The sequence below is a fragment of the Anomaloglossus baeobatrachus genome, chromosome 1, assembly GCF_048569485.1.
Source record: "Anomaloglossus baeobatrachus isolate aAnoBae1 chromosome 1, aAnoBae1.hap1, whole genome shotgun sequence".
In the NCBI taxonomy this organism is placed as follows: domain Eukaryota; kingdom Metazoa; phylum Chordata; class Amphibia; order Anura; family Aromobatidae; genus Anomaloglossus; species Anomaloglossus baeobatrachus.
Window position 1 is genome coordinate 706277696 of NC_134353.1, and position 25173 is coordinate 706302868.

Here is a 25173-nt window from a genome sequence, read left to right on the forward strand (position 1 = left end):
TGTGACTTATAGGGACAGCCCCTTCTCAATATGAGTGTTTGCTCCTGTTAAAATAAAAGCACTGATACTCACTTCCGGTGCTGTTACTGTGAGGTCAGTATGCGCTCTCCTTGAGCTTATACGAAGTTGTTACATCACGTGTGTCCTGTGGCCAATCAACGCCTACTTTCGCTCCTTTCGGACGTATCAAACATAAATAGGAAGTAAGAAAGCAGCCGAAGTCGGACTTCCTCTCGATGTTCGATATGTCTGAAGGCAGGGAGAGGGAAACGGGCGGCGATTAGGCGCAGGACTCGCAACTTCACGTGAGCCCCGGGAGAGAGAGTACTGACACTGCTGGAATGGCATCAGCACCAGAGGGAGTATAAGTGCTTTATTTTAATCCGATCCCAAAACATCCTCACTCAGATTAATAAAAATTATTTTTAGTTAAAGACATTTCTGCAAAAAATGAATGTGAATATATCGGAACAGGTATGCCTTTTCAAAACACATCATAGCCGCTACAAATCAAAACTTGGCATAGAGCCAGACTTGTAAGCATTTCTTTCACACATCAGAAAAGATTTTTTAGGACAAAGTTTTATTGAACATATTAAAACATGTTACACAAAGTATGCGGCCAAGGCAGCCATTTTGTCCTTTGGTTTTTTGGGATTACCTCTTCGACCTCTTCCCCTTCCTCTTCCTTGTTTCCTTCCTTGTCCTCCTCTGTGCATAGGATGTCTCATAGTGGCATGTTTCAGCTCTACCAGATCTTGAAAGACATTGTCACAAAATACGCAGCCTGTGTGCTGAGTCTGGTCTCCAGGAAGGGGACTCTTTGCTTTATTAAAGTCAACAAGCACAAGGGCAGCATCACAAACGTCGCAGGTCTCTGAAGCGACTCTAACCCTGTGGGCATTTTCAAAGAAGTGCACAATGACGTTACATTTATTACAAGACATCTTCCATTTAGGACCAGAGGTGGAATCTAAGACCATCACTCCATTCTCACACTCCACACACTGGGCGATTCCAAGCATGCTCAGGGAGTGCTGGCAAGTTGGGTGAGTGCATTCATTGCACCCCATCCCTGTAGAAAGATGGATAGGAAATATAGATCAGTATTAAAGGCAGAAAGCTTTAGAATTCCAAAGATACTATGGCAAATTACACAGCTTTACAGTGAATGGTAATGCCAAGGAAATTCCAGTAAGAAAACGAAACAAGCATGTATAAAAGGACTGGCTACTTATTTCTATAGCTGAGCCGGCCCCCTTTCTAAGAAATGAGCAGCCAGCCCCTTACACACACACACACACACACACGCTGGTATGCAATGAAAACATAAGCTAGTCTGTGACAGACGGAAACCATAAGAGGATGTGCCAGGACCCACCTTTGGCCTGAAAATCAGGGAACCTTTCAGATGTAGGCTTGGCTAGTAGGTGAAACAACACAGAGGTTGTCTGATCTCAAAATCCAATTTTTTTTATAAGCTAATCTGTGCTGTATTGTAATATACAACACACTTACACATTTAGTTTTTTGTTTCTACATTTCATTCCTCCTGAATTTCACTTCATTCCCTGCACTCACTTTGTTTACCTGCAGCTCTACCAAACTTGGCAGCTACCAATGCTTGTTTTTCTAACCTGACAGGCAGAGGTGGCACCGCCCTGCCTCAGTGTCCAGCCCAGATCACCGCACACAAACTGGCTGTCAGTTATTAGCTCCAGCCCCGCCCTCGGTCCGCCTACTTCACACTCATTGGCTGTCAGTTATCTGGCCCAGCCCAGCCCTCTATCACTCCAGCAGTAGAAACAACAGAGCAGATATCCTGGGAAGTGCATCCCAATGACTACATTCCACACCACAGGATGATAGAGATTCATATGTCCCCCATTACCCCTGACATAGAAGTACTATGAAAAAAAAAATCTATAGTGATGTGAATGTGTATATGTACATACAGTCATATGAAAAAGTTTGGGCACCTCTATTAATATTAACCTTTTTTCTTTATAACAATTTGGGTTTTTGCAGCAGCCAATTCAGTTTCATATATCTAATAACTGATGGACTGAGTAATATTTCTGGATTGAAATGAGGTTTATTGTACTAACAGAAAATGTGCACTCCGCATTTAAAGAAAATTTGACCGGTGCAAAAGTATGGGCACCTCAATATAAAGGTGACATTAATATTTTGTAGATCCTCCTTTTGCAAAAATAACAGCCTCTAGTCGCTTCCTGTAGCTTTTAATGAGTTCCTGGATCCTGGATGAAGGTATATTTGACCATTCCTGTTTACAAAACAATTCCAGTTCAGTTAAGTTTGATGGTCGCTGAGCATGGACAGCACGCTTCAAATCATCCCACAGATGTTCAATGATATTCAGGTATGGAGACTGGGATGGCCATTCCAGAACATTGTAATTGTTCCTCTGCATGAATGCCTGAGTAGATTTGGAGCGGTGTTTTGGATCACTGTCTTGCTAAAATATCCATCCCCTGCGTAACTTCAACTTCATCACTGAATCTTGAACCTTATTGTCAAAAATCTGCTGATACTGAGTTGAATCCATGCGACCCTCAACTTTAACAAGATTCCCAGTGCCGATATTGGCCACACAGCCCCAAAGCATGATGGAACCTCCACCAAATTTTACTGTGGGTAGCAAGTGCTTTTCTTGGAATGCCGTGTTTTTTTGCCTCCATGCATAACGCCTTTTTGTATGACCAAACAACGCAATCTTTGTTTCATCAGTCCACAGGACCTTCTTCCAAAATGTAACTGGCTTGTCCAAATGTGCTTTTGCATACCTCATGCGACTCTGTTTGTGGCGTGCTTGCAGAAACGGCTTCTTTCGCATCACTCTCCCATACAGCTTCTCCTTGTGCAATGTGCTCTGTATTGTTGACCGATGCACATTGACGCCATCTGCAGCAAGATGAATCTGCAGGTCTTTGGAGGTGGTCTGTGGATTGTCCTTGACTGTTAACACCATTCTTCTTCTCTGCCTTTCTGATATTTTTCTTGGCCTGCCACTTCTGGGCTTAACAAGAACTGTACCTGTGTTCTTCCATTTCCTTACTATGTTCCTCACAGTGGAAACTGACAGTTTAAATCTCTGAGACAACTTTTTGTATCCTTCCCCTGAACAACTATGTTGAATAATCTTTGTTTTCAGATCATTTGAGAGTTGTTTTAAGGAGCCCATGATGCCACTCTTCATAGGAGATTCAAATAGGAGAACAACTTGCAAGTGGCCACCTTAAATACCTTTTCTCATGATTGGATACACCTCCCTATGAAGTTCAAAGCTCAATGAGGTTACAAAACCAATTTAGGGGTTTAGTAAGTCAGTAAAAAGTAGTTAGGAGTGTTCAAATCAAGAAATTGATAAGGGTGCCCATACTTATGCATCGGTCAAATTTTGTTTAAATGCGGATTGCACATTTTCTGTTAGTACAATAAACCTCATTTCAATCCAGAAATATTACTCAGTCCATCAGTTATTAGATATATGAAACAGAAATAGCTGTTGCAAAAACCCAAATTGTTATAAAGAAAAAAGGTTAACATTAATAGGGGTGCCCAAACTTTTTCATATGACTGTATATACCTCATAATAACCTCATAATACACTTCAGCTGCTGCAGAAGCTCATAATACACACCCAAGCTGCTGCAGAAGCTCATAATTCTCAGCTGCTGCAGAAGCTCATAATTCACACCCCAGGTGCTGCAGAACCTTATAATTCACACCTCAGCTGCTACAGAACCTCATAATACACACTTCAGCTGCCGCAGAACCTCACAATACATCTTAGGCATTCTACAAATGCATGCGTGAAAACACGCATGTGTGGCTGAGTCTGTTTTTACCATCCGTTTAGGTGTGTGCCGTTATGTAATATGTACCAGAATAAAATACTTTCAAGAAATTACTGATTTTTGTATGTTGGATGGAACCTGTCACCAGTTTTTAAGCCTATGCCACCAACTTTATCTGTTCCTTTGCTGCATTCCACAAACGTGTCTGTCAGCGCCTGACTTCTCTTGTACATCCCCCAAAATACCATTTAATATGCTCCCATGCAGTATGTAAATTAGGGTGGCCCAGTCCAATGGGCGTCCTTGCTGTGGCATCTGGCCCTCCTCTCTGCTGCTAATCGCGTCGTCCTGCTTTGATTAATTTGAATGAGGCTTCCTGCGTCATCCATAGTGAACCAAGATCTCGCACCTGCACAGTAAGCGCTCTGCATCACTGCGCATGTGTCGAGTAATGTCATTGCGATGTTATTTTGATTACGTTGTTCGGCGCTTGTGCAGTGATGTTCTATGCTGCTCAGCCCACAGTAGGGCACAGCAGAATGGGCCTGTGCGGGTACTGTGCAGGTGTGAGATCTTGGTTCACTATGTGGATGACAAAGGAAGCGTAATTCAAATCAATCAAAGCAGGACGGCGTGATTAGCAGCAGAGAGGAGGGACAGACACCCATTTGACCAGACTACCCTAATTTATGTACAGTGTCAGCTTATATCAAATGGTATTTATGGGGGTGTACGGGAGAATTTAGGAGCTGATAGACACGATTGTGGAATGCAGCAAAGGAGCAGTTAAAGGTGGTGGCATTTGTTCATAGGCTTGTAGCTCATAGCTATGTATTAACCAAACTAATAATTAAATGAAAAAAAACTCGGTTGGGTCCCTGCCATTTTTGGTAATCAGCAAAGGTAAAGCAGATAGATGTGAACTGATATCAGGATGGAAAGGTCCATGGTTATTGGGCCCTTCCCAGCCCAAAAATACTAGTCCGCAACTGTCTCAGAAGTGGAGCATCACCTTGGCCCTTCCCGATTGCCCTGGTGCATTGGCAATCGGGGTAAAGGCGCTGGTGCTTTATATCAGCTGTGTAATGTCCAAAAACACTGGCATCAAGCCTTGGTGTTAGTAATGGAGAGGTGTCTCAGACACTCCCATTTCTAACCCAGGAATAAAAAGGAAAAACATACACAAAAATACTTTATTGAAATAAACATTTTCCCTCGTTCACCACTATAATTTAAAAAAAAAAAAAAAATCCCATACAGGTCTGCTGTACGAAGGCTAATCTGACGTAGTCCAGAGAATCTGATGAACAAAGCCTTTGGAGCCTCTTTCTCTCTTTCTAACACTCCATAGACATTGCCAACAGTCTTTTCCGGGTAACGCTGCGTTAGACCAGCAACGCTGAAGAGCGGTGACATCAGTAATGCTACCACTCTTCAGGCGTTGCAGGTCACGCTGCGCTGTGCCTGACTTGGCAACTCTAAATTAGATAGATAATAAATGGATAATTATATAGATGATAGCTATATAGATAGATACATGATAGACTATAGAGAAATGATAGCTTGACAATAGATAGATGATAGATAAGACAGAATAGAGACAAGCAGAGCAGAGATATGGAAGACATTAAAGAGACTCTGTCAGCAGGTTTCTGCAATGTAATTTGTAGACAGCATGCTGCAAGGGTTAAAATAGAGAATTCAGCTATGCTTCTCTTAGCGTCTGTTTTTGTTTACCTGCAATGTTAGTATAAGCCTCTTAGCTTCATCATTAGTGGGTCTGAGTAGCCTGTAAGCTGTAGTCCTACTCCATCCCCTATGTGATTAGCAGTTTCTGTCTACTATGGAAAAGGCTGGTGTGGGCGGGAGCAACTCCCAGACCTCTAACATGGAAATGCCACAGGTTTGTATTTAACACCATCACAACATATGACGTATATTTACATCACGTCATGTTTCTGCCTTTGATGTGAGCTCGCAAGCAGAGACCGTATCTTTCCCAACACACTGCGTCGAGAAATCATGTGCCTCTAACAGCTGCGGGTGGATTGCAGATCGGCCAACAGTTGTTAACCAGTTAAATGTCGCTGTCAATCTCTGATAGTGGGATTTAACTTGGGGGAATGCGTCATTTCCAGCTCCAATCTGCATGTCCATTACTTGATCATGAGGCGCTGATGGGTTTTCATGAAAGACAGGGGTCAGCTGATGACCCCAGTGTCTGTCATTACGATCTTCCTCTGAAGGTAGGCTGCGAGCTGGTATTCATAGGAGATCGTGATTTGTGCTATACAGATCTGTGCTAATGCACTCCTCTGTATAGCATGTGATCAGAGAACTGCAGCTTCAAAGTAAAACAGAAAAGTTTTAAAATATGAAAACAATAAAAAAAACAACCCACAATAGTTCAACTTACTCCCCTTTTGCACCATTGAAAGTAAAACAATTAAAAAAAACCCCACATATTTAGTATTGCTGGGTTCAGATATCTATATATTACATCTACCCCAAAAATTTTAAATTAAAGAAAAAAAGAAAAAAAAAACGAAAAAAAGCCCAAATCTATGGTATCGACGTACTCGTACTGACCTGGAGGTTTACCATATATTGCACATGGTAAATAAAAAAATAATTGTGGAATTGCACTGTTTATTTGCAATGTCATAGCACTTGGATTTTTTTCCTCCATTTTCCAGTACACTATGTGGTAAAATGAATGGTGTAATTCAAATGTACAAGCCCTCATATGGCTATATTGACAGAAAAAAATAAAAAAAAGTTATGGCTCTTGGAAGAAAAGGATTAAAAAGACGAAGGCGGAAACACAGGAAATGGCCATGGCATGCAGGGGTTAAATGAGTAAATAAAAAACAGTGTTGAAGTGCATGTAAAATCACTTAGATATGACTGAGATTAGAACATGTCTAGCATAAATTCAGCATACACTACATAAAAAATTGAAGCAAAGTGATCTGTAGACAAACAAACCTTTTTTCATGTCCCTGAAAGGAGCATGATTGTAACAATATGGGCACAATGGATAGCTCTTCCCCCGTGAACCTGATGACCACAGCACAAGCTCAAAGTCATCCAGTGGGCAGCGCAACTCCTTGTACAACTTGATGGTTCCATTTTGGGGCAAGCTATACGTCTCATCACAGTGTGAGCAATGCAGTCGGCTGGGCTTAGCCTGGTGACAAACAGAAATTGTTAAAATAGATAAAATACTGCAAAATGCTATTATCACATTCACTAGTATATGGTAAACCACATTGATGCAAAAAGATGCTTTAGAGAGAATCTGTCACCAGGTAGTTGCTGCCCCATCTGAGAGTAGCATGACGTAGGAGCAAAAAACATGATTTACAATGACATATCACTTTACAGGGCTGCTTCTTGAAGTTTTGATAACATTACCATTTTATTATTTGCAAATCTCACAGTTTTCTGAATGCAGAGCGCTGTGCAACTCTGCCCAGACCACTGATTGACAGCTTTTTGAGTACACTCTACATAACTGAAGGTTATTATTACACCTACTACATATTGAGATAGATTCTTGGAGATGTGTTATTTTCTTTGTAGGTCTCATTCTGATTTCAGTAAACAGTATATTGATGAGCTTTACCAAAAACTATATCTTGTTCTCATCTGTTCCACAAGACACTGTCCGAGAAGTTTTTGGCTTACTCATGCACATTTAACTGCAGTCTATCTTGTTTATATCTCTGTGTCAGCGGTGGGGTCCTCCTGGGTCTCCTATCACAGTGTTTCATTTAATTCAAATGTCGACAAATAGTTTGCACTAATATTGATGCATCCTAAGCCTGCAGGACAGCTTGACTTTTTTTGAAACTTGACTAGGGCTGCTTATCCTATTTTGCAACCTTCCAATTTTTCTCTGCTGTCCACATCCAAGGAGATTAGCTACAGTGCCATGGATTTTAAACTTTATTATTATTATTTATTTATAGAGCACCATTAATTCCATGGTGCTGTACATGAGAAGGGGTTACATACAGAGTACATATACAAGTTACAGTAGACAGACTAGTACAGAGGGAAGAGGACCCTGCCCTTGCGGGCATACATTCTATAGGATTTTGGGGAGGAGACAGTAGGTGGGGTGTAGGTTGGGCGGCGGCTCCGCACGGTGGTCAGGCGGCGGCGGCTCCGCACGATGGTCAGGCGGCGGCTAATCCGCACGGTGGTCAGGTGGCGGCGGCTCCGCACGGTGGTGATGCAGTGAGGTCATTGTAGATTATAGGCATTTCTGAACAGATGAGTTTTCAGGTTCCGTTTGAAGCTTGCAAGGGTAGCAGATAGTTTGACATGTTGAGGCAGTGAGTTCCAGAAGACTGGGGATGCTCGGGAGAAGTCTTGGGGTCGATTGCATGAGGAGCGAATGAGAGGAGGAGGAGAGAAGGAGATCTTGGGAGGACCGGAGGTGGCGTGTTGGGGTGTAGTGGGAGATTAGTTCAGAGATATACGGAGGAGACAGATTATGGACGGCTTTGTAGGTCAGTGTTAGTAGTTTGAATTGGATACGATGGAAGATTGGGAGCCAGTGGAGGGACTTGCAGAGAGGAGAAGCGGGGTGGTATCGAGGCGAGAGGTAGATCAGTCGGGCAGCAGAATTAAGGATGGACTGGAGAGGGGCGAGCGTGTTAGCAGGGAGGCCACAGAGGAGAATGTTACAGTACTCGAGCCGGGAGATTATTAGGGCATGAACTAGCATTTTTGTAGATTGCGAATTGAGGAAAGGACGGATTTTGGAAATATTTTTGAGTTGAAGACGGCAGGAGGTGGTGAGGGATTGGATGTGTGGTATGAAGGACAAGGCAGAGTCAAAGGTCACTCCGAGGCACCGAACTTTGGGTACTGGCGAGAGCATGGTGTTATTTATTGTAATAGATAGATCAGGTGGAGACTGTAGGTGAGATGGAGGAAAGAGGATTAGTTCAGTTTTGGCCACATTGAGCTTTAGGAAGCGAGAGGTGAAAAAGGAGGATATAGCATATAGACACTCCGGGATTCTGGACAGCAGAGATGTGACATCTGGGCCAGAGAGGTAGATCTTAGTGTCATCGGCATATAGGTGGTACTGGAAGCCATGGGACTTTGAGTTGTCCCAGGCCAAATGTACAGATAGGAAAAAGTAAGGGTCCCAGGACAGAGCCTTGAGGGACGCCAATAGAGAGAGGCTGGGATGAAGAGGTTGTGTGGGAGTGGGAGACACTAAAAATGAGGTTGGAAAGGTACGAAGAGATCCAAGAGAGGGAAAGATCTCTGACACCAAGGGAAGAGAGGATCTGTAATAGGAGGGAGTGGTCGACAGTATCAAAGGCTGAGGACAAGTCTAGAAGTAGGAGCATGGAGAAGTGCTTGTTAGCTTTGGCAGTAAGTAAGTCATTTGTGATTTTAGTCAGGGCAGTTTCGGTAGAATGATGTGGATGGAAGCCGGACTGTAGGTTGTCAAAGAGAGAGTTGGATGAGAAGTGGGAGGAAAGTTCAGCATGGACATGCTGTTCCAGGAGTTTTGAGGTGAACGGGAGTAGTGATATGGGGTGGTAGCTGGTAGTAGAGGTTGGGTCGAGGGAAGGTTTCTTTAGGATAGGTGTGACTGTTGCATGTTTAAAGGCAGAGGGGAAGGTACCAGTCGTTAAAGATAGGTTGAAAAGATGGGTTAAGGCTGGAATAAGGATAGTGGTGAGGTTAGGGAGGAGGTGGGATGGGGTCAAGTGCGCAGGTAGTGAGGTGCGCTTTTGAGAGAAGACGTGCAAGCTCTCCTTCGGTGATGGTGGGGAGGAAGTTTATGGGGGAGAGGCAGTGGTCAGTTATATGAAGGGGTTGTGGTGACTGAGCAGAGAACACTTGCCTGGTTTGGTCGATTTTTTTCTTTCAAATAAGTGGCAAAGTCTTCTGCAGAAATGAGGGAAGTTGGAGGGGGCAATGGTGGGCGAAGGAAGGAGTTGAAAGTGTTGAATAACTGTTTGGGGTTGTGTGTTAAAGAGGATATTAGGTTTCTGAAGTATTCCTGTTTAGCGGAGGTGAGGGCTGAACGAAATGTGTGAATTGCTTTGATTGATTGATTGCTTTGGTGAAGTCTTCCTGGGAGTGCGTTTTCTTCCACCGCCGCTCTGCAGCCCTAGACACTTGCCTAAGTTGTTTAGTGAGGCTGTTGTGCCACGGCTGTCTATTGATTCATCTCAAACTGCCATGCACAAGGGGAGTGAGTGAATCAATAGCTGATGTGAGAGTGGTGTTGTAGAAAGTGGTGGCACTGTCTGTGTCATGGTGTGATGATATGGAGGACAGCGGTAGGATACAGTCAGAAAGGGTGTGTATGTTGAGGTGTGCAAGGTTTCTGCGGGGGTGTGCTAGGTGCTGGACAGGGGGGGGCAGGTGAGAAGGACAGGGCTGAAAAGGTCAGTAGATGGTGGTCAGATGGGGGAGGGGGGGGAGTTGTGAGGTCAGAAAGGGAACAGAGACGGGTGAAGATAAGGTCTAGTGTGTGTCCATCTTTATGGGTGGCAGAGGTGGACCACTGAGTTAGACCAAAAGACGAAGCAAGCGACAGGAGTTTGTAGGCTGCCGACTGGTGGTTTTCAGTGGGGATGGTGAAGTCACCCATGATGATAGTGGGAATGTCAGCAGAGAGAAAGTGTAGAAGCCAGGCAGAGAGCTGGTCGAGGAAGGCAGTGGTAGGGCCCAGGGGTCTGTATATTACGGTCACTTGGAGGTTAGGGGGTGAATAGATTCGGATAGAGTGCACTTTAAAGGAAGGCAGGACAAGGGAGGGTAGAGGTGGGATTGGGTTAAAGCTGCAGATGTTAGAAAGAAGGAGACCCACTCTCCACCCTGTCTATTGCCAGGGCGAGGAGTGTGGGTGAAATGAAGACCACCATAGCATAGTGCAGCGGGGAAGGCAGTGTTGGAGGGTGTCAGCCATGTTTCGGTGAGGCCCAGAAAGGATATATTGCTAGAAGTAAAGAGATCGTGAATGACGTGCAGTTTATTACAGACAGAACGGGAATTCCAGAGCGCTCCAGAGAAAGGGAGGGGTGGAGTAGGTGAGAGGGGAATGGATTTTATATTGGAGAGGTTGCGGTAGTTACTAGTATGTGGGGAGTGATAAGTGGGTGATTAAGAGGGGTGTACCATCTGTGGGGGGCCAGGATTGGAGGATATGTCACCAGCAGTGAGAGGAAGTAGAGAAAGGGTGAGCAGGTGAGAGAAGGAGACTGGACGGCATGGTCTGATTGTTATTAGGAGAGATCTGAGATTTAGGAGCAGGTCAGACGATGAGGACAGATGAGAAGGTAGGAGGGAAGGGGAGATGAATATTTGTTTGGAGAGTGCTGGGGTTTGGGGATAGCGAAGGAGAGTAAGGAGGAGAGGGGCAAGGACTGTGAGGGCATAGGTGAACATGATTGGAGTAAGGTATTAAATATTGTAAAAACAAACAAATTGTGACAGTGGCAAACACAGTTAGAAAGAGTTTAATTTACCTTCTGGTCACTTCTGGGACATTTCTGGTATATTTCTGATGCCCCACTTATTAAATCCCACTTATGAAATCACACCAGATCAACTTCTTAATTATGTTGCACATCGAGGACAAAAAAACATCATGATCTCTGGAGATGGACTTGTAACCTTGGGATTGTTCATATTATTCAACAATTTTGGTTCTCAAGCCCTCAGACAGTTCTCCTCTTTCTGTTCTCCATGCATAATGTGGCACACTAAAGCTGGTGTCACACACAGCGACAACGACAACGACGTCGCTGCTACGTCACCATTTTCTGTGACGTTGCAGCGACGTCCCGTCGCTGTCGCTGTGTGTGACATTCAGCAACGACCTGGCCCCTGCTGTGAGGTCGCCGGTCGTTGCTGAATGTCCAGCTTCATTTTTTGGTCGTCACTCTCCCGCTGTGACACACACATCGCTGTGTGTGACAGCGAGAGAGCGACGAAATGAAGCGATCAGGAGCCGGCACTGGCAGCTGCGGTAAGCTGTAACCAGCGTAAACATCGGGTAACCAAGGGAAGACCTTTCCCTGGTTACCCGATGTTTACGCTGGTTACCAGCCTCCGCTCTTGCTGCCAGTGCCGGCTCCTGCACTGTGACATGTGGCTGCAGTACGCATCGGGTAATTAACCCGATGTATACTGTAGCAAGGAGAGCAAGGAGCCAGCGCTAAGCAGTGCGCGCGGCTCCCTGCTCTCTGCACTGTGACATGTAGCTGCAGCACACATCGGGTTAATTAACCCGATGTGTGCTGCAGGAGAGCAAGGAGCCAGCGCTAAGCGCGGCTCCCTGCTCTCTGAACTGTGACATGTAGCTGCAGCACACATCGGGTTAATTAACCCGATGTGTGCTGCAGGAGAGCAAGGAGCCAGCGCTAAGCGCGGCTCCCTGCTCTCTGAACATGTAGCACAGCGACGTTATGATCGCTGCTTCTGCTGTGTTTGACAGCTAAGCAGCGATCATAACAGCGACTTACAAGGTCGCTGTTACGTCACCGAAAATGGTGACGTAACAGCGACGTCGTTGTCGCTGTCGTTTAGTGTGAACCCAGCTTAAGATTCACAATGCAAAGATTGAGTCAACGTCTCTACTTTTATCAGGTTTCAGATGTGATTTTCATGTTGCCCACAACTGTTACTTGCTACAGGTGAGTTTGAATGACCATCAAATACTTGAAACAAAGTTATTTACCAACAATTTTTGAAAGGTGTAAGCAATTTTGTCCAGCCCATTTTTGGGGTTTTGTGTGATATGTCCAATTTGCCTTTTTTTCCCTGTGTGTTTTTTTGTATTGTTCCAATACACACAAAGCAAATAAACAGGACTATGACAAAACTCGTAATTGCAATCATTTTATGGGTGAACTAATTTTCTGGAACAATTTCAAGGGTGTCAACACTTTCGGCCATGACAGTACATTGAAATGTATACAAATATGCAACCAGAACAAAAATAGTCATCATAAAACATTTTTGTGACAGTCCTTTCTTTTCAAATTAAACAATGCTAATATAATAATATATACATACCTGGATATACTTCATAAAGCGATGACATTTCCCACAGCGAGACAGAGGTTTGCCAGTGGCAGCCAGAGGTGAGAAGGACACTTCCATTAACTCATCCATACCTGATGATAAATGGGTACAATGGTTAGTTTATATTCTAACCACCACAAAAACAGGTATTCCAACCAAATTAATTCATATTCTTCGGTTTCTCCCCAAGATTATATAGCTCCCCTCTCCCCAAGGGTACACAGCTCCCCTCCCCTTAAGGGTATACAGCTCTTCTCCACAAGAGTATACAGCTCTCCTCCCCAAGGGTATACAGCTCACCTCACTGGTATATAGCTCCCCCAAAGGAATACACTGTCCTCCCCTACAAGGGTATACAGCTGTCTCTTCAAGGGTATACAGCTCCCCTCCCCCAATGGTATACAGCTGTCCTTCCCAACATAGGGTATACAGCTCCCCCCCAAGGGTATATAGCCCCCCGATCTGTATATATATATATGTATACAGCTGGGGGTGTAAGAGTTAATCACCGTGGCACTACACTGCACAGTTGAATATTGGCAGGTTTCCCGGAGGGTTGGGGGTATAAGGGTTAATCACCGTGACACTACACGGCAGCATTGAATATTGGGTTTCCCGGCGGGCTGGCGGTGTAAGGGTTAATCACTGTGGCACTCCACTGCAGCCTTGAATATTGTTGACTTTCCTGGCAGGCTGGTGGTGTAAGGGTTAATCACTCTGACAGGTTAATCACCGTGACACTACAATGCACGTGGAGGGGAGGAGTCAGGGGTCACATGATCAGTTCCTCAGCGTATGCAGGACGCGTGTGGTAATGTGGGCGGTGGGCGGAGCCGCGTGTGTTAGTGGGAGCGGGGGGTGGGATTAGCGAGTAATCACAATGGCTCTTATATATATAGATAAGTGTATGGTTTTTCAACTCAAGACTGATCTCCAAATAGGTGAGAAGGCAAGAGGTGGCACTGTAAAAATATCAGGCATTTTGCTAACATTTCCAGCCGATGGTGCATGGCTGCGCTTGTTATGCTGGCAAGAAACAGAAGATATTTTAACCATTTTTCACTTTCCGTGTGTTCAGAAGCAGTTTGCATAGCTTTTTTTAATGGCATTTCTAATTTTTATCAACACTTTAGACATGAATTTTTTCAAATTTTGGGAAAAAAAAGATCCAAAATGCTAAAAACACTCACAAGGGACACAAAATAACCCTCCAAAAAGCTTGTATACCGCACTATACAAAATTGCTATAAGCTGCGGCAGTTATAACGATACGACGTCAGTGCAAACAAACTGCAGAGACAATGCAGTGACGTGGCGGAGACACAGCGCTGGATGCGGGAAAGAAATACTTAGTTTTTTTTTTATAAACTACTGCAGCTTAAAGCATAAAGTTTTGTGAAAGCGTACAATCCCTTTAACCCTTAAGTGATTTGTCGTGTTTTCCTCCCCTTCTTCCAAGAGCCAAATATTATTTTTCTGCCACTGTAGCCTTTAACCCCTTCCTGATGGGACAGTTTTCCATTTTTGTGCTTTCGTTTTTCCTCCTCTTATTCCAAGAGCCATCACTTTTTTTATTTTTACGTGCATATAGCCATATGAGGACATGGATTTCTGTGGGATGAGTAATACTTTTGAATGACTCCATTCATTCACCATGTGATGCACTAGAAAATGGGAAAAAAATGCCAAGGGCTTTGAAATTGCAAAAAAAGTGCAATTCCACAATATTCTATGTTTTTTTATTTACCACATGGTTAAACTAACCTTACAATGAGATTCTCCAGGTCAGTTTGATTTTGTATACAGTACAGACCAAAAGTTTGGACACACCTTCTCATTCAAAGAGTTTTCTTTATTTTCATGACTCTAAAAATTGTAGATTCACATTGAAGGCATCACAACTATGAATTAAAACATGTGGAATGAAATACTTAAAAAAGTGTGAAACAACTGAAAATATGTCTTATATTCTAGGTTCTTCAAACTAGCCACCTTTTGCTTTGATTACTGCTTTGCACACTCTTGGCATTCTCTTAATGAGCTTCAAGAGGTAGTCACGGAAATGGTTTTCCAACAGTCTTGAAGGAGTTCCCAGAGATGCGTAGCACTTGTTGGCCCTTTTGCCTTCACTCTGCGGTCCAGCTCACCCCAAACCATCTCGATTGGGTTCAGGTCTGGTGACTGTGGAGACCAGGTCATCTGGCGTAGCACCCCATCACTCTCCTTCTTAGTCAAATAGCCCTTACACAGACTGGAGGTGTGTTTGGGGTCATTGTCCTGTTGAAAAATATATGATGGTCCAACTAAACGCAAACCAGATGGAATAGCACGCCGCTGCAAGATGCTGTGGTAGGCATGCTGGTTCTGTATGCCTTTAATTTTGAATAACTGCCCAACGGTGTCACCAGCAAAGCACCCCCACACCATCACACCTCCTCCTCCATGCTTCACGGTGGGAACCAGGCATGTAGCATCCATCCATTCACCTTTTCTACAAAGACACGGTGGTTGGATCCAAAGATCTCAAATTTGGACTCATCAGACCAAATCACAGATTTCCACTGGTCTAATGTCCATTCCTTGTGTTCTTTAGCCCAAACAAGTCTCTTTTGCTTGTTGCCGGTCCTTAGCAGTGGTTTCCTAGCAGCTATTTTACCATGAAGGCCTGCTGCACAAAGTCTACTCTTAATAGTTGTTCTTGAGATGAGAAGGTGTGTCCAAACTTTTGGTCTGTACTGTACCGGATTTTTCGGACCATAAGACGCACTTTTTTCCCCCCAAATGTTGGGGAAAAGTTGGGGGTGCGTCTTATGGTCTGACTATAGGGCTGCTGCCGGGAATCAGGGTGCTGCGGTGGAGCGGGTCATTGGGGGCACGAGCAGGCTGTAGCAGCCTGCTGTGACCACGTGTGCCCGCTCATTACATATGGACGCCCATCCTCCCGCCCATTTCTCAGCGCAGAAGCCGGCGATGACAGGTGGGCGGGAGGACGAGTGGAGACGCGCGCATAGTAAAGAGCCGGTCTGCATGATCACCCCTGGCAATTACGGCCTGGAGGGATCATGTGCGGCTGTATTCAATGCCCCCCGCGCGTCATCATCAGCGTGGGGTGCAGTGAATCAGTGTACTCACCCGTCCCCGTGTGTGGAGCCGTTCCCCCGCAGCACGCGATGTCTTCCTGTCTGTGCCGGTCATCTGATCTGTGCCGGTCAGCTGATCGGCACAGACAGGAAGACATCGCGTGCTGCAGGGGAACGGCTCCACACACACACACACACACACACACAGGTCAGTGGTGCAGAGAGGAAGATGATCGGCTGCAGGGAGTGAGGAAAAGGTGAGTATAAACGTTTGGTTTTTTTTCTCTGTGCTATAGGATACAGGCCATATACCAGGATGGTATATGAGCACGATGGGGGCATATAGCAGGATGGGAGTATATGAGCAGGAGGGATGGGGGGGTATATGAACAGGATGGGGGTATATGAACAGGATGGGGGTATATGAACAGGATGGGGGTATATGAACTGGATGGGGGTATATGAACAGGATGGGAGTATATGAGCAGGATGGATGGGGGGTATATGAACAGGATGGGAGTATAGGAGCAGGACGGATGGGGGGTATATGAACAGGATGGGGGTATATGAACAGGATGGGAGTATATGAGCAGGATGGATGGGGGTATATGAACAGGATGGGGGGTATATGAACAGGATGGGGGTATATGAACAGGATGGGAGTATATGAGCAGGATGGATGGGGGGTATATGAACAGGATGGGGGTATATGAACAGGATGGGAGTATATGAGCAGGATGGATGGGGGTATATGAACAGGATGGGGGTATATGAACAGGATGGGGGTATATGAACAGGATGGGAGAATATGAACAGGGTGGGGGTATATGAATAGGATGGGGTATATGAACAGGATGGGGGAATATGAGCAGGATGCTGGTATATAAGCAAGATGGGGGTATATGAGCAGGATGGGGGTTTATAGCAGGATCATATACAAGGCAGGAGGATCATTACCAGGATGGGGTACCTTAGTAGAGAATTTGGGGACATTACCCCCATAACAGTGTCAGCAGCAAATCCTCGCCCCATAACAGTGTGTCATGACCACATTTTTTTGCTTAAAGTTTTATTTTCCTATTTTCCTCCTCTAAAACCAGGGTGCGTCTTATAGTCCGGTGCGTCTTATAGTCCGAAAAATACGGTATATAAAACATGTATAGTTTTTTTATTATTATTTAAATGGTGAAAAAAAAAAATCAGAAATTTGTAAAAAAATAAATAAATATAAAATAAAATTTGCTTGTTTAACAAGATCCTGAAAGGATGTAAGTTTTTTTCAGCCTATTGGAGATACTGTCTTTCTATTTTTACAAAAGACACAAACACTCCCAAGTCCTCTCTAACATGCAAGCTCAGACATCTTCCAGTAAACCACCACTCCTGAATTTGTTTTTTTCAGTGCTGAAATGGCGCTTTAAATCTGAGCCCAGTCATATAGTGACCTTCTGTTGGCTTTCCCTTTAACAGACGCTGCTCTGGACCCCCCATATTGTGACTGTAATGTCTCACTGGCCGCCGGAAGTCAGAAGTTACGTCACAAGCTCTCAATGTAACCGAGCCAAAACAAGGCTTCCATAGAGTTGTACTGAGTTGTGACCTCCGGCGCACTCCGTGAAACACTGGAACTGACAGGAGATCACAAATCGCCGGAGACCAACCAAAGCATTAGTGATATAAGTTGAAGCCGCCATAAGGGGAGTTTATGACAGGGGTCAGGAGACAAATTAAAGCACCACTCAAACGGTGCATTCCAAAAAAAACGCTGAAGGGGTGCTTTAGGAATTTCATAAATTGGAGGGCTTGGTCGATATTTATCTAATGTGTACGGCAAGCATAAAACAAGAATAAGCAGTGTCCAAAACCTAACTAGAAGTATTACTATGAATATAAACACATCTGAGTGACTGAAATCTCACCTGCGATAGAATCCACAAAATAGTGAAACTTTCTCTTGAAGATATCCAGAGTGTGTTCCAGGACCTGATGGAAATTTACTTTCCCCTGTGCGATCAGGTTAAGCTGTTTTTCAACTGCACTGCGTATAGTGGGTAAAACCAGCTCAGGATCTAAAAGTAAGAAGCAAACAATGACAACCAGAAATACAAAGGAGAGTGAATACATTTGGACAATCTGCTATGAATAGATATAAGATATTGGATTGATAATGAATTAACACATCTAATCGTTAGGCATGAACATCCTCTCCCAACAACCACGAGAATATTCTCAGCAGCAGTGCGGTCATTGAAGTCATGTCTTTTTGTACTTACCTATCTTGTAATAGCCATGTACTAAGACAATGCCCAAACTGGTGGGCTTCAGTCTGCGGCCACTCTCTACTGTAACGTAATTACGCTGGCAGATATTGTTGATGTGCACTGGGATACTTGCATCCGTTCCTAATGGGCAAAACACAGTATGCTTACATTTATACATGTAAAAGGTACAGCTAAAGTACCAAACTATAATTTCTGGCTGGACTGTTGATCAAGAGTCTGCCCTTCAGGCCTCACTGAATCTTACCAACATTGTGAAGGCAACAGGTCCAACTGGATGAAAGGCTCGTTACACGTTACACTAATGTTGGCCGACCCCAGCAATACCGATGGGTCAGGCCAACACTCTAATATGCAACAATTCTCTGGCAACTGATTGATGGGGAAGATGTTGATAGGGCATGTCAGATTTTGGACTGTCGATCGTTTTTTTTCTCCAAGGGATAAGTCTCCGGTAGAGATGTCTGTGGGCAGATTTCTGATAGAGAACACGTGTATGGGAGAGATGACAAAATGACTGTCGACTGAACGATTGGCCAAAGCATCATTCGGCCAACTGCCAATTATCGTCTGTCTTTAAGGCTGCGTGCCCACGATCAGTGTTTGCAGCATTTTGGACGCAGAGTGTTTTTGTTAAGTCCAAAATGCTGTGTTGTACAGTGCAAGCACAGAGGAAAAGATTTATAGAAATCCCATGCCTACTGTGCTTCTTTAATACGCAGCGTAAGCTGACCTGCAGTGTGGTTTTCCCGAGCTGCAGCATGTCAATTTATGCTTGCAGCGACAAGTGTGTTCTCAGCGGAAGAACACAGCGAAAATCCACTGTGCCCAGAATCCTGATCGTGGTCACGGATGCTGAGTTCTCCCGCAGGAGGGATGACACTGAGTCTAGAACACTAGTCCGGATAGTGGGTATGTACCCTAAGATGCCTATTGGCATGTGATCTTCAATATATCTCAGAACATTGCTCATTACGCCTGCACTGGTGCCATGCGCTGTCCATTCCCTTAAAAAAGAGAATTTTGTTTACTTACCGTAAATTCTTTTTCTTATAGTTCCGACATGGGAGACCCAGACCATGGGTGTATAGCTTCTGCCTCCGGAGGACACACAAAGTACTACACTAAAAAGTGTAGCTCCTCCCTCCGAGCATATACACCCCCTGGATGACTCACATCTAGCCAGTTTAGTGCAAAAGCTGAAGGAGGACATCCACCCACAAGTAGAGATAGAGTAAAACCCGGAATAACCGGAACCTCTGTCTACAACAACAGCCGGTGAAAACACATGGAACAAGAACTGCCAACAGGCAACAGGAAGGGTGCTGGGTCTCCCATGTCGGAACTATAAGAAAAAGAATTTACGGTAAGTAAACAAAATTCTCTTTTTCTTCATCGTTCCTTATGGGAGACCCAGACCATGGGACGTCTCAAAGCAGTCCATGGGTGGGAAATAAATAGAAACTGAGAAGTAGGCAAAACCTAACTTCACAAATGGGCGACAGCCGCCTGAAGGATGCGTCTGCCCAAGCTCGCATCTGCCGAAGCATGAGCATGCACTTGGTAGTGCTTTGAAAAGGTGTGCAGACTAGACCAAGTGGCAGCCTGACAGACCTGCTCAGCCGTAGCCTGGTGCCTGAAAGCTCAAGAGGCACCGACAGCTCTGGTTGAGTGCTCCCTAATCCCCGGCGGGGGGGGGCACCTGAGAACATTGGTAGGCATCGGATAAGGCCGACCTAATCCAACGAGCTAGGGTCGGTTTAGAAGCCGAGAGACCCTTGCGCTGACCTGTGGTCAGCACAAAAAGAGAGGTGCACCGCCTAAGGGCAGCGGTGCGTGACACATAGATCCGGAGCGCCCGCACCAAATCTAAAGTATGCAACGCTTTCTCAAAGCGATGCACAGGGGCCGGACAAAGGGAAGGCAATGAAATGTCCTGGTTAAGGTGGAAAGGAGACACCACCTTAGGGAGAAAGTCCGGAGTCGGACGGAGAACCTCCTTGTCTTGGTGAAAAACCAAAAAGGGTGACTCCGAAGAGAGCGCAGCCAAATCAGAGACTCTCCTGAGAGAAGTTATGGCCACCAGAAAGACCACTTTCTGTGAAAGGCGAAACAAAGAAACCTCCCTAAGAGGCTCAAAGGGGGGTTTCTGTAAGGCCGTGAGGACCAGGTTGAGGTCCCAGGGATCCAGAGGCCGCCGGTAAGGCGGAATGATGTGAGATGCGCCCTGCATGAAGGTGCGCACCTGGGCCAGTCGGGCGATACGCCGCTGGAACAACACTGAAGGAGCCGAGACCTGTCCCTTGAGGGAATTGAGGGATAGTCCTAGCTGCAGACCGGACTGTAGAAAAGACAGGATGGTCGGCAAGGAAAACGGCCAAGGAGCATAGCCGGAAGAGCGACACCAGGACAGGAAAATTCTCCAAGTCCTGTGGTAAATCCTGGCCGAGGAAGACTTCCGAGCCTGAGTCATAGTGGAGATGACCTCGGAAGGAATGCATGAAGCCGCCAGGATCCAGGACTCAAGAGCCACGCCGTCAATCTGAGAGCCGCAGAATTCTGTCGGAAAAACGGACCTTGTGAGAGAAGGTCTGGGCGGTCCGGGAGATGCCACGGCACCTCTACGGACAGACGGAGCAGGTCTGGGTACCAAGCTCATCTGGGCCAGTCTGGAGCAATGATTATGACCCGACGGCCCTCCATTCTGATCTTGCGCAGGACTCTGGGCAAGAGAGCTAGAGGGGGAAACACGTAGGCCAGACGGAACTGGGACCAATCTTGAACCAGCGCGTCCGCCGCCAAGGCCTGAGGATCGTGGGAGCGAGCCACGTAAACCGGGACCTTGTTGTTGTGCCGGGATGCCATTAGATCCACTTCCGGAGTGCCCCACTTGCGGCAGATTGACCGGAACACTGCCGGATGCAGGGCCCACTCGCCGCTGTCCACGGTTTGACGGCTGAGATAATCTGCCTCCCAGTTTTCTACGCCTGGGATGTGGACTGCGGATATGGTGGACTTGGAGTCCTCCGTCCACTGAAGGATACGTTGAACTTCCAACATTGCCAGGCGGCTGCGTGTCCCGCCTTGGTGATTGATGTAGGCAACTGCTGTCGCGTTGTCTGACTGGACTTGAATGTGCTTGCCCGCCAACAGGTGGTGAAAGGCTACGAGAGCTAGGAGCACAGCTCTGATTTCCAGCACATTGATCGAGAGGGCTGATTCGGACGGAGTCCAAGTGCCCTGTGCTCGGTGGTGGAGAAACACTGCTCCCCAGCCGGATAGACTGGCGTCCGTGGTGAGAATCACCCAGGACGGGGCCAGAAAGGAGCGTCCCTGGGACAGAGAGAGGGGCCGAAGCCACCACTGAAGAGAGCTCCTGGTCTGTGGCGACAGAGCCACTAGCCTGTGCAAGGAAGAGGTCCACTTGTCCCAACAGCGGAGGATGTCCAGCTGCAGGGGACGCAGATGGAACTGGGCAAAGGGAACCGCTTCCATTGACGCCACCATCTGACCCAGCACCTGCATGAGGTGCCTGATGGAATGACGGCGGGGCCTCAGCAGAGAGCGTACCGCCAGATGAAGGGACTGCTGTTTGACTAAGGGCAGCTTCACAAGTGCCGGCAGAGTCTCGAATTGCATCCCTAGTTACGTAAGTTCCTGGGTCGGGGTCAGAGTGGACTTGGGCAGATTGACAAGCCACCCGAATTGAACAAGCGTGGCGAGAGTGAGCGAGACACTCCGCTGACAGTCTGCACTGGATGAAGCCTTGACTAGAAGGTCGTCCAGGTAAGGAATCACTGCCAACCCCTGGAGGTGCAGAACCGCAACCACTGCTGCCATGACCTTGGTGAATACACGAGGGGCCGTGGCTAACCCGAAGGGGAGAGCCACGAATTGGAAATGTTCCTCTCCGATTGCAAAACGTAGCCAACGCTGGTGTGAAACTGCAATTGGCACATGCAGATAGGCATCTCTGATGTCGATGGATGCTAGAAAATCTCCCTGGGTCATTGAGGCAATGACCGATCGCAGAGATTCCATGCGAAAGTGCCGCACCTGAACATGCTTGTTGAGAAGCTTGAGATCCAGGATGGGCCGGAAGGAACCGTCCTTCTTGGGGACTAGGAAGAGGTTTAAGTAGAAACCTCTGAACCGTTCCCGGGCGGGAACCGGAACAATTACTCCGTTGGCCTGCAAGGAAGCCACGGCCTGAGAGAAGGCGGCGGCTTTGGAGCAGGGGGTAGTGAACAGAAAAAATCTGTTTGGCGGGCTGGAAGAAAATTCTATCCTGTAGCCGTGGGAGATGATATCCCGCACCCACTGATCGGAGACGTGTTGGAACCGCACGTCGCCAAAGCGGGAGAGCCTGCCACCGACCAAGGACGTTGCTGGCGCAGCCAGATAGTCAAGAGGAGGCTGCCTTAGTGGCAGCGGCTCCTGCGGTCTTCTGAGGACGCGGCTTCGTGCGCCAGCTGGGTTTTCGATCCTTGGCTGAGTTAGTGGACGAGGCTGAGGGCTTAGAGGATGACCAGTTAGAGGAACGAAGGGAACGAAACCTCGACTGGTTCCTGCCCTGGACAGGTTTCCTGGTTTTAGTTTGTGGCAAGGAAGTACTCTTCCCGCCAGTAGCTTCCTTAATAATTTCATCCAGTTGTTCACCGAACAGCCGGGACCCAGCAAAGGGGAGCCCAGCAAGGTACTTCTTAGAAGAAGCGTCTGCTTTCCACTCTCGAAGCCACAAGATCCTGCGGATCGCGAGGGAATTAGCGGAAGCCACCGCAGTGCGGTGAGAAGCCTCCAGAATGGCACACATGGCATAGGATGAAAAAGCCGAAGCCTGGGAAGTTAAGGCAACCATTTCGGGCATAGAGTCCCTGGTGAGGGAATGCATCTCCTCCAGAGAAGCAGAGACGGCCTTAAGAGCCCACACCGCTTCAAAAGACGGGGAGAACGAGGCCCCTACCGCCTCATATACAGATTTGGCCAGAAGGTCAACCTGGCGGTCAGTGGGATCCTTAAGTGAGGTGCCATCGGCCACAGATACAACTGTCCGGGCTGAGATTCTAGACACCGGAGGATCTACCTTTGGTGAATGAGCCCACTCCTTGACCACCTCTGGTGGAAAGGGAAAACGGTCAACAGAACTACGCTTTCGGAAGCGTTTGTCAGGACAGGCCCTGGGCTTGGTCCTTGCTCTCTTAGGTGATGTAAACTGGTGTTTTTCTACCAGAGAGGCTTGTTCCTCTGACACTGGTGGATTGAGGTCCAGTACGGAATTAATGGACGCAATCAAGTCACTAACATCCGCATCCCCTTCAGATAAATCAATGGGGTACATAGAGGTAGCGTCCGAGCCCACAGTAAAGGCATCCTCCTCGCCCTGCACTTCAGCTCGTGAATCAGAGCCGTGGGACGAGGAAGGAGAAGAGTCCCTGCGTCTCCGTTTAGGAGGACGGGGTCTGGGAACAGATGAAAAATCCTCCGTGAGCTCTGCAGAGCGAGTCGGAGCAGCAGAGGCGCCCTGAGAAGGGGGCTGATGCATGGTCAGCAGAGTCCGGGACAGCTGTCCCATGGAGTCGGCAAAGGACTGGGAGATAGCTTTAGAAAACGATGCTACCCAAGCCGGGGGTTCAGCCACCGGGGCCGGAGCAGCCGGAGGGACCCCTGGGGAGACTCCAGGCTCAGGCACCACCATGTTAGAGCAGGCATCACAATGTGGATATGTGCTCGGTTCAGACAGTATGAGCTGACATGCAGTGCATATAGAGTAAAGCCTTGCAGCCTTGCTCCTAGTGAGAGACATGCTGCTGAGGTGGGGGCTCTGCAGTAAAGAACACACTCCTTCAGAATGACCCTCAGAGAGTGTATAATAAAGCCCACAACCAGAGGTTGTGGCTTACCAGACCGTTTTGTGTGCCCTCCGGATTCCACAGCTCAGACCCCCAGACAGGTTGCAGAGATGCAGCAGTCAGCGCCGATCAGTGTGTAAACGCTGATAAAATGGCGCCGGAGTGAGGAGGGGGGGTGGGGTTTAGTCCAAGAGCGGGAACCGGAGGGCCAAGGGGATATACAGGGGAGGGAAACATCTCCTCAGAGAGGAGTGTCCTCCCCTGAGCTGAACGGCCGGTGGGCGGCGCCGCACTGTCCCCCTGCATGACTGACATGCAGGGGCAGTGAAAATGGGGAAAGGGGAGAAGAGAGCCATCAGAATCAGGAATAGGAGTTCTGATGGATTTATAACATTTCTGCAAAGCCAGCCAGATAAAGGACTTACAGACACAGCAGCAAAATAGTCAAAAATTCTAATGAAGACTATTTAGAAAGTGGCTTAACTTTGAATAAAGTAAAAATATATACAATAAAAAAAAGTTCTGTTTAAATGTATACATAGCTTTGAAGAGAAAATTCTGAGGTCTATTGACCATACTGCACATAATGTTCAGTCGATTACTTACCATATTTTTTGTTTTATTAGCCATACCGGATTATAAGATGCACCCCAAATTTAGAGGAGGAAAATAATTTTTGATGTTAAAATGAGGGTCCCTCTTATAATCCTAGTGCAGTGATGGTGAACCTATGGCACGCGTGCCAGCAGGGACACGCAGAGCCCATTCTGCTGGCACGCGTGCTGTCGCCTGATCCTGCCGGTTTGATCTGCTGGTGCAGTCGCGCCGGCAGATCAAAGCTGTGTTGGAGCGGAGGAGATATTTCTCCTCGTTCTGACACTCCTCCTCACCCAGGCTGCAGGTGTGTTGCCTAGGAGAAGGAGGAGCGTCAGAGAGCGGCGCCGGCGTAATGACGTCTTCTGGCCGCGTGGGAACTGAGGACCCAGCGGCGCACAGGAAGGTGAGTTGTGTGTTGCTTTTTTTTTTATAACTCGTGTGCGGCTGTGCCAAGATGGGGATGGGGGGGCCAGGG

The 25173-nt window shown here is 46.7% G+C and overlaps 1 protein-coding gene across 4 annotated transcripts in view; it reads right to left on the minus strand.

Annotated features, from left to right (window-relative positions):
- Positions 1 to 568: 568 nt before the first annotated feature.
- The window catches only part of TOP3B (DNA topoisomerase III beta), a 126326-nt gene continuing 101721 nt past the window's right edge, over positions 569 to 25173 (minus strand). For 3 of the 4 annotated variants that reach the window (XM_075341779.1, XM_075341780.1, XM_075341778.1), the window contains 5 exons: positions 18247 to 18375; positions 17893 to 18042; positions 12885 to 12985; positions 6810 to 7011; positions 569 to 1075 (listed from right to left, as the gene is read on the minus strand). In XM_075341779.1, coding sequence (XP_075197894.1) covers positions 606 to 1075; positions 6810 to 7011; positions 12885 to 12985; positions 17893 to 18042; positions 18247 to 18375 — 1052 coding nt within the window. In that variant the 3' untranslated portion in view covers positions 569 to 605. The remainder of the gene's footprint in view (positions 1076 to 6809; positions 7012 to 12884; positions 12986 to 17892; positions 18043 to 18246; positions 18376 to 25173) is intronic. The other variant, XM_075341781.1, reaches the window with a different exon arrangement.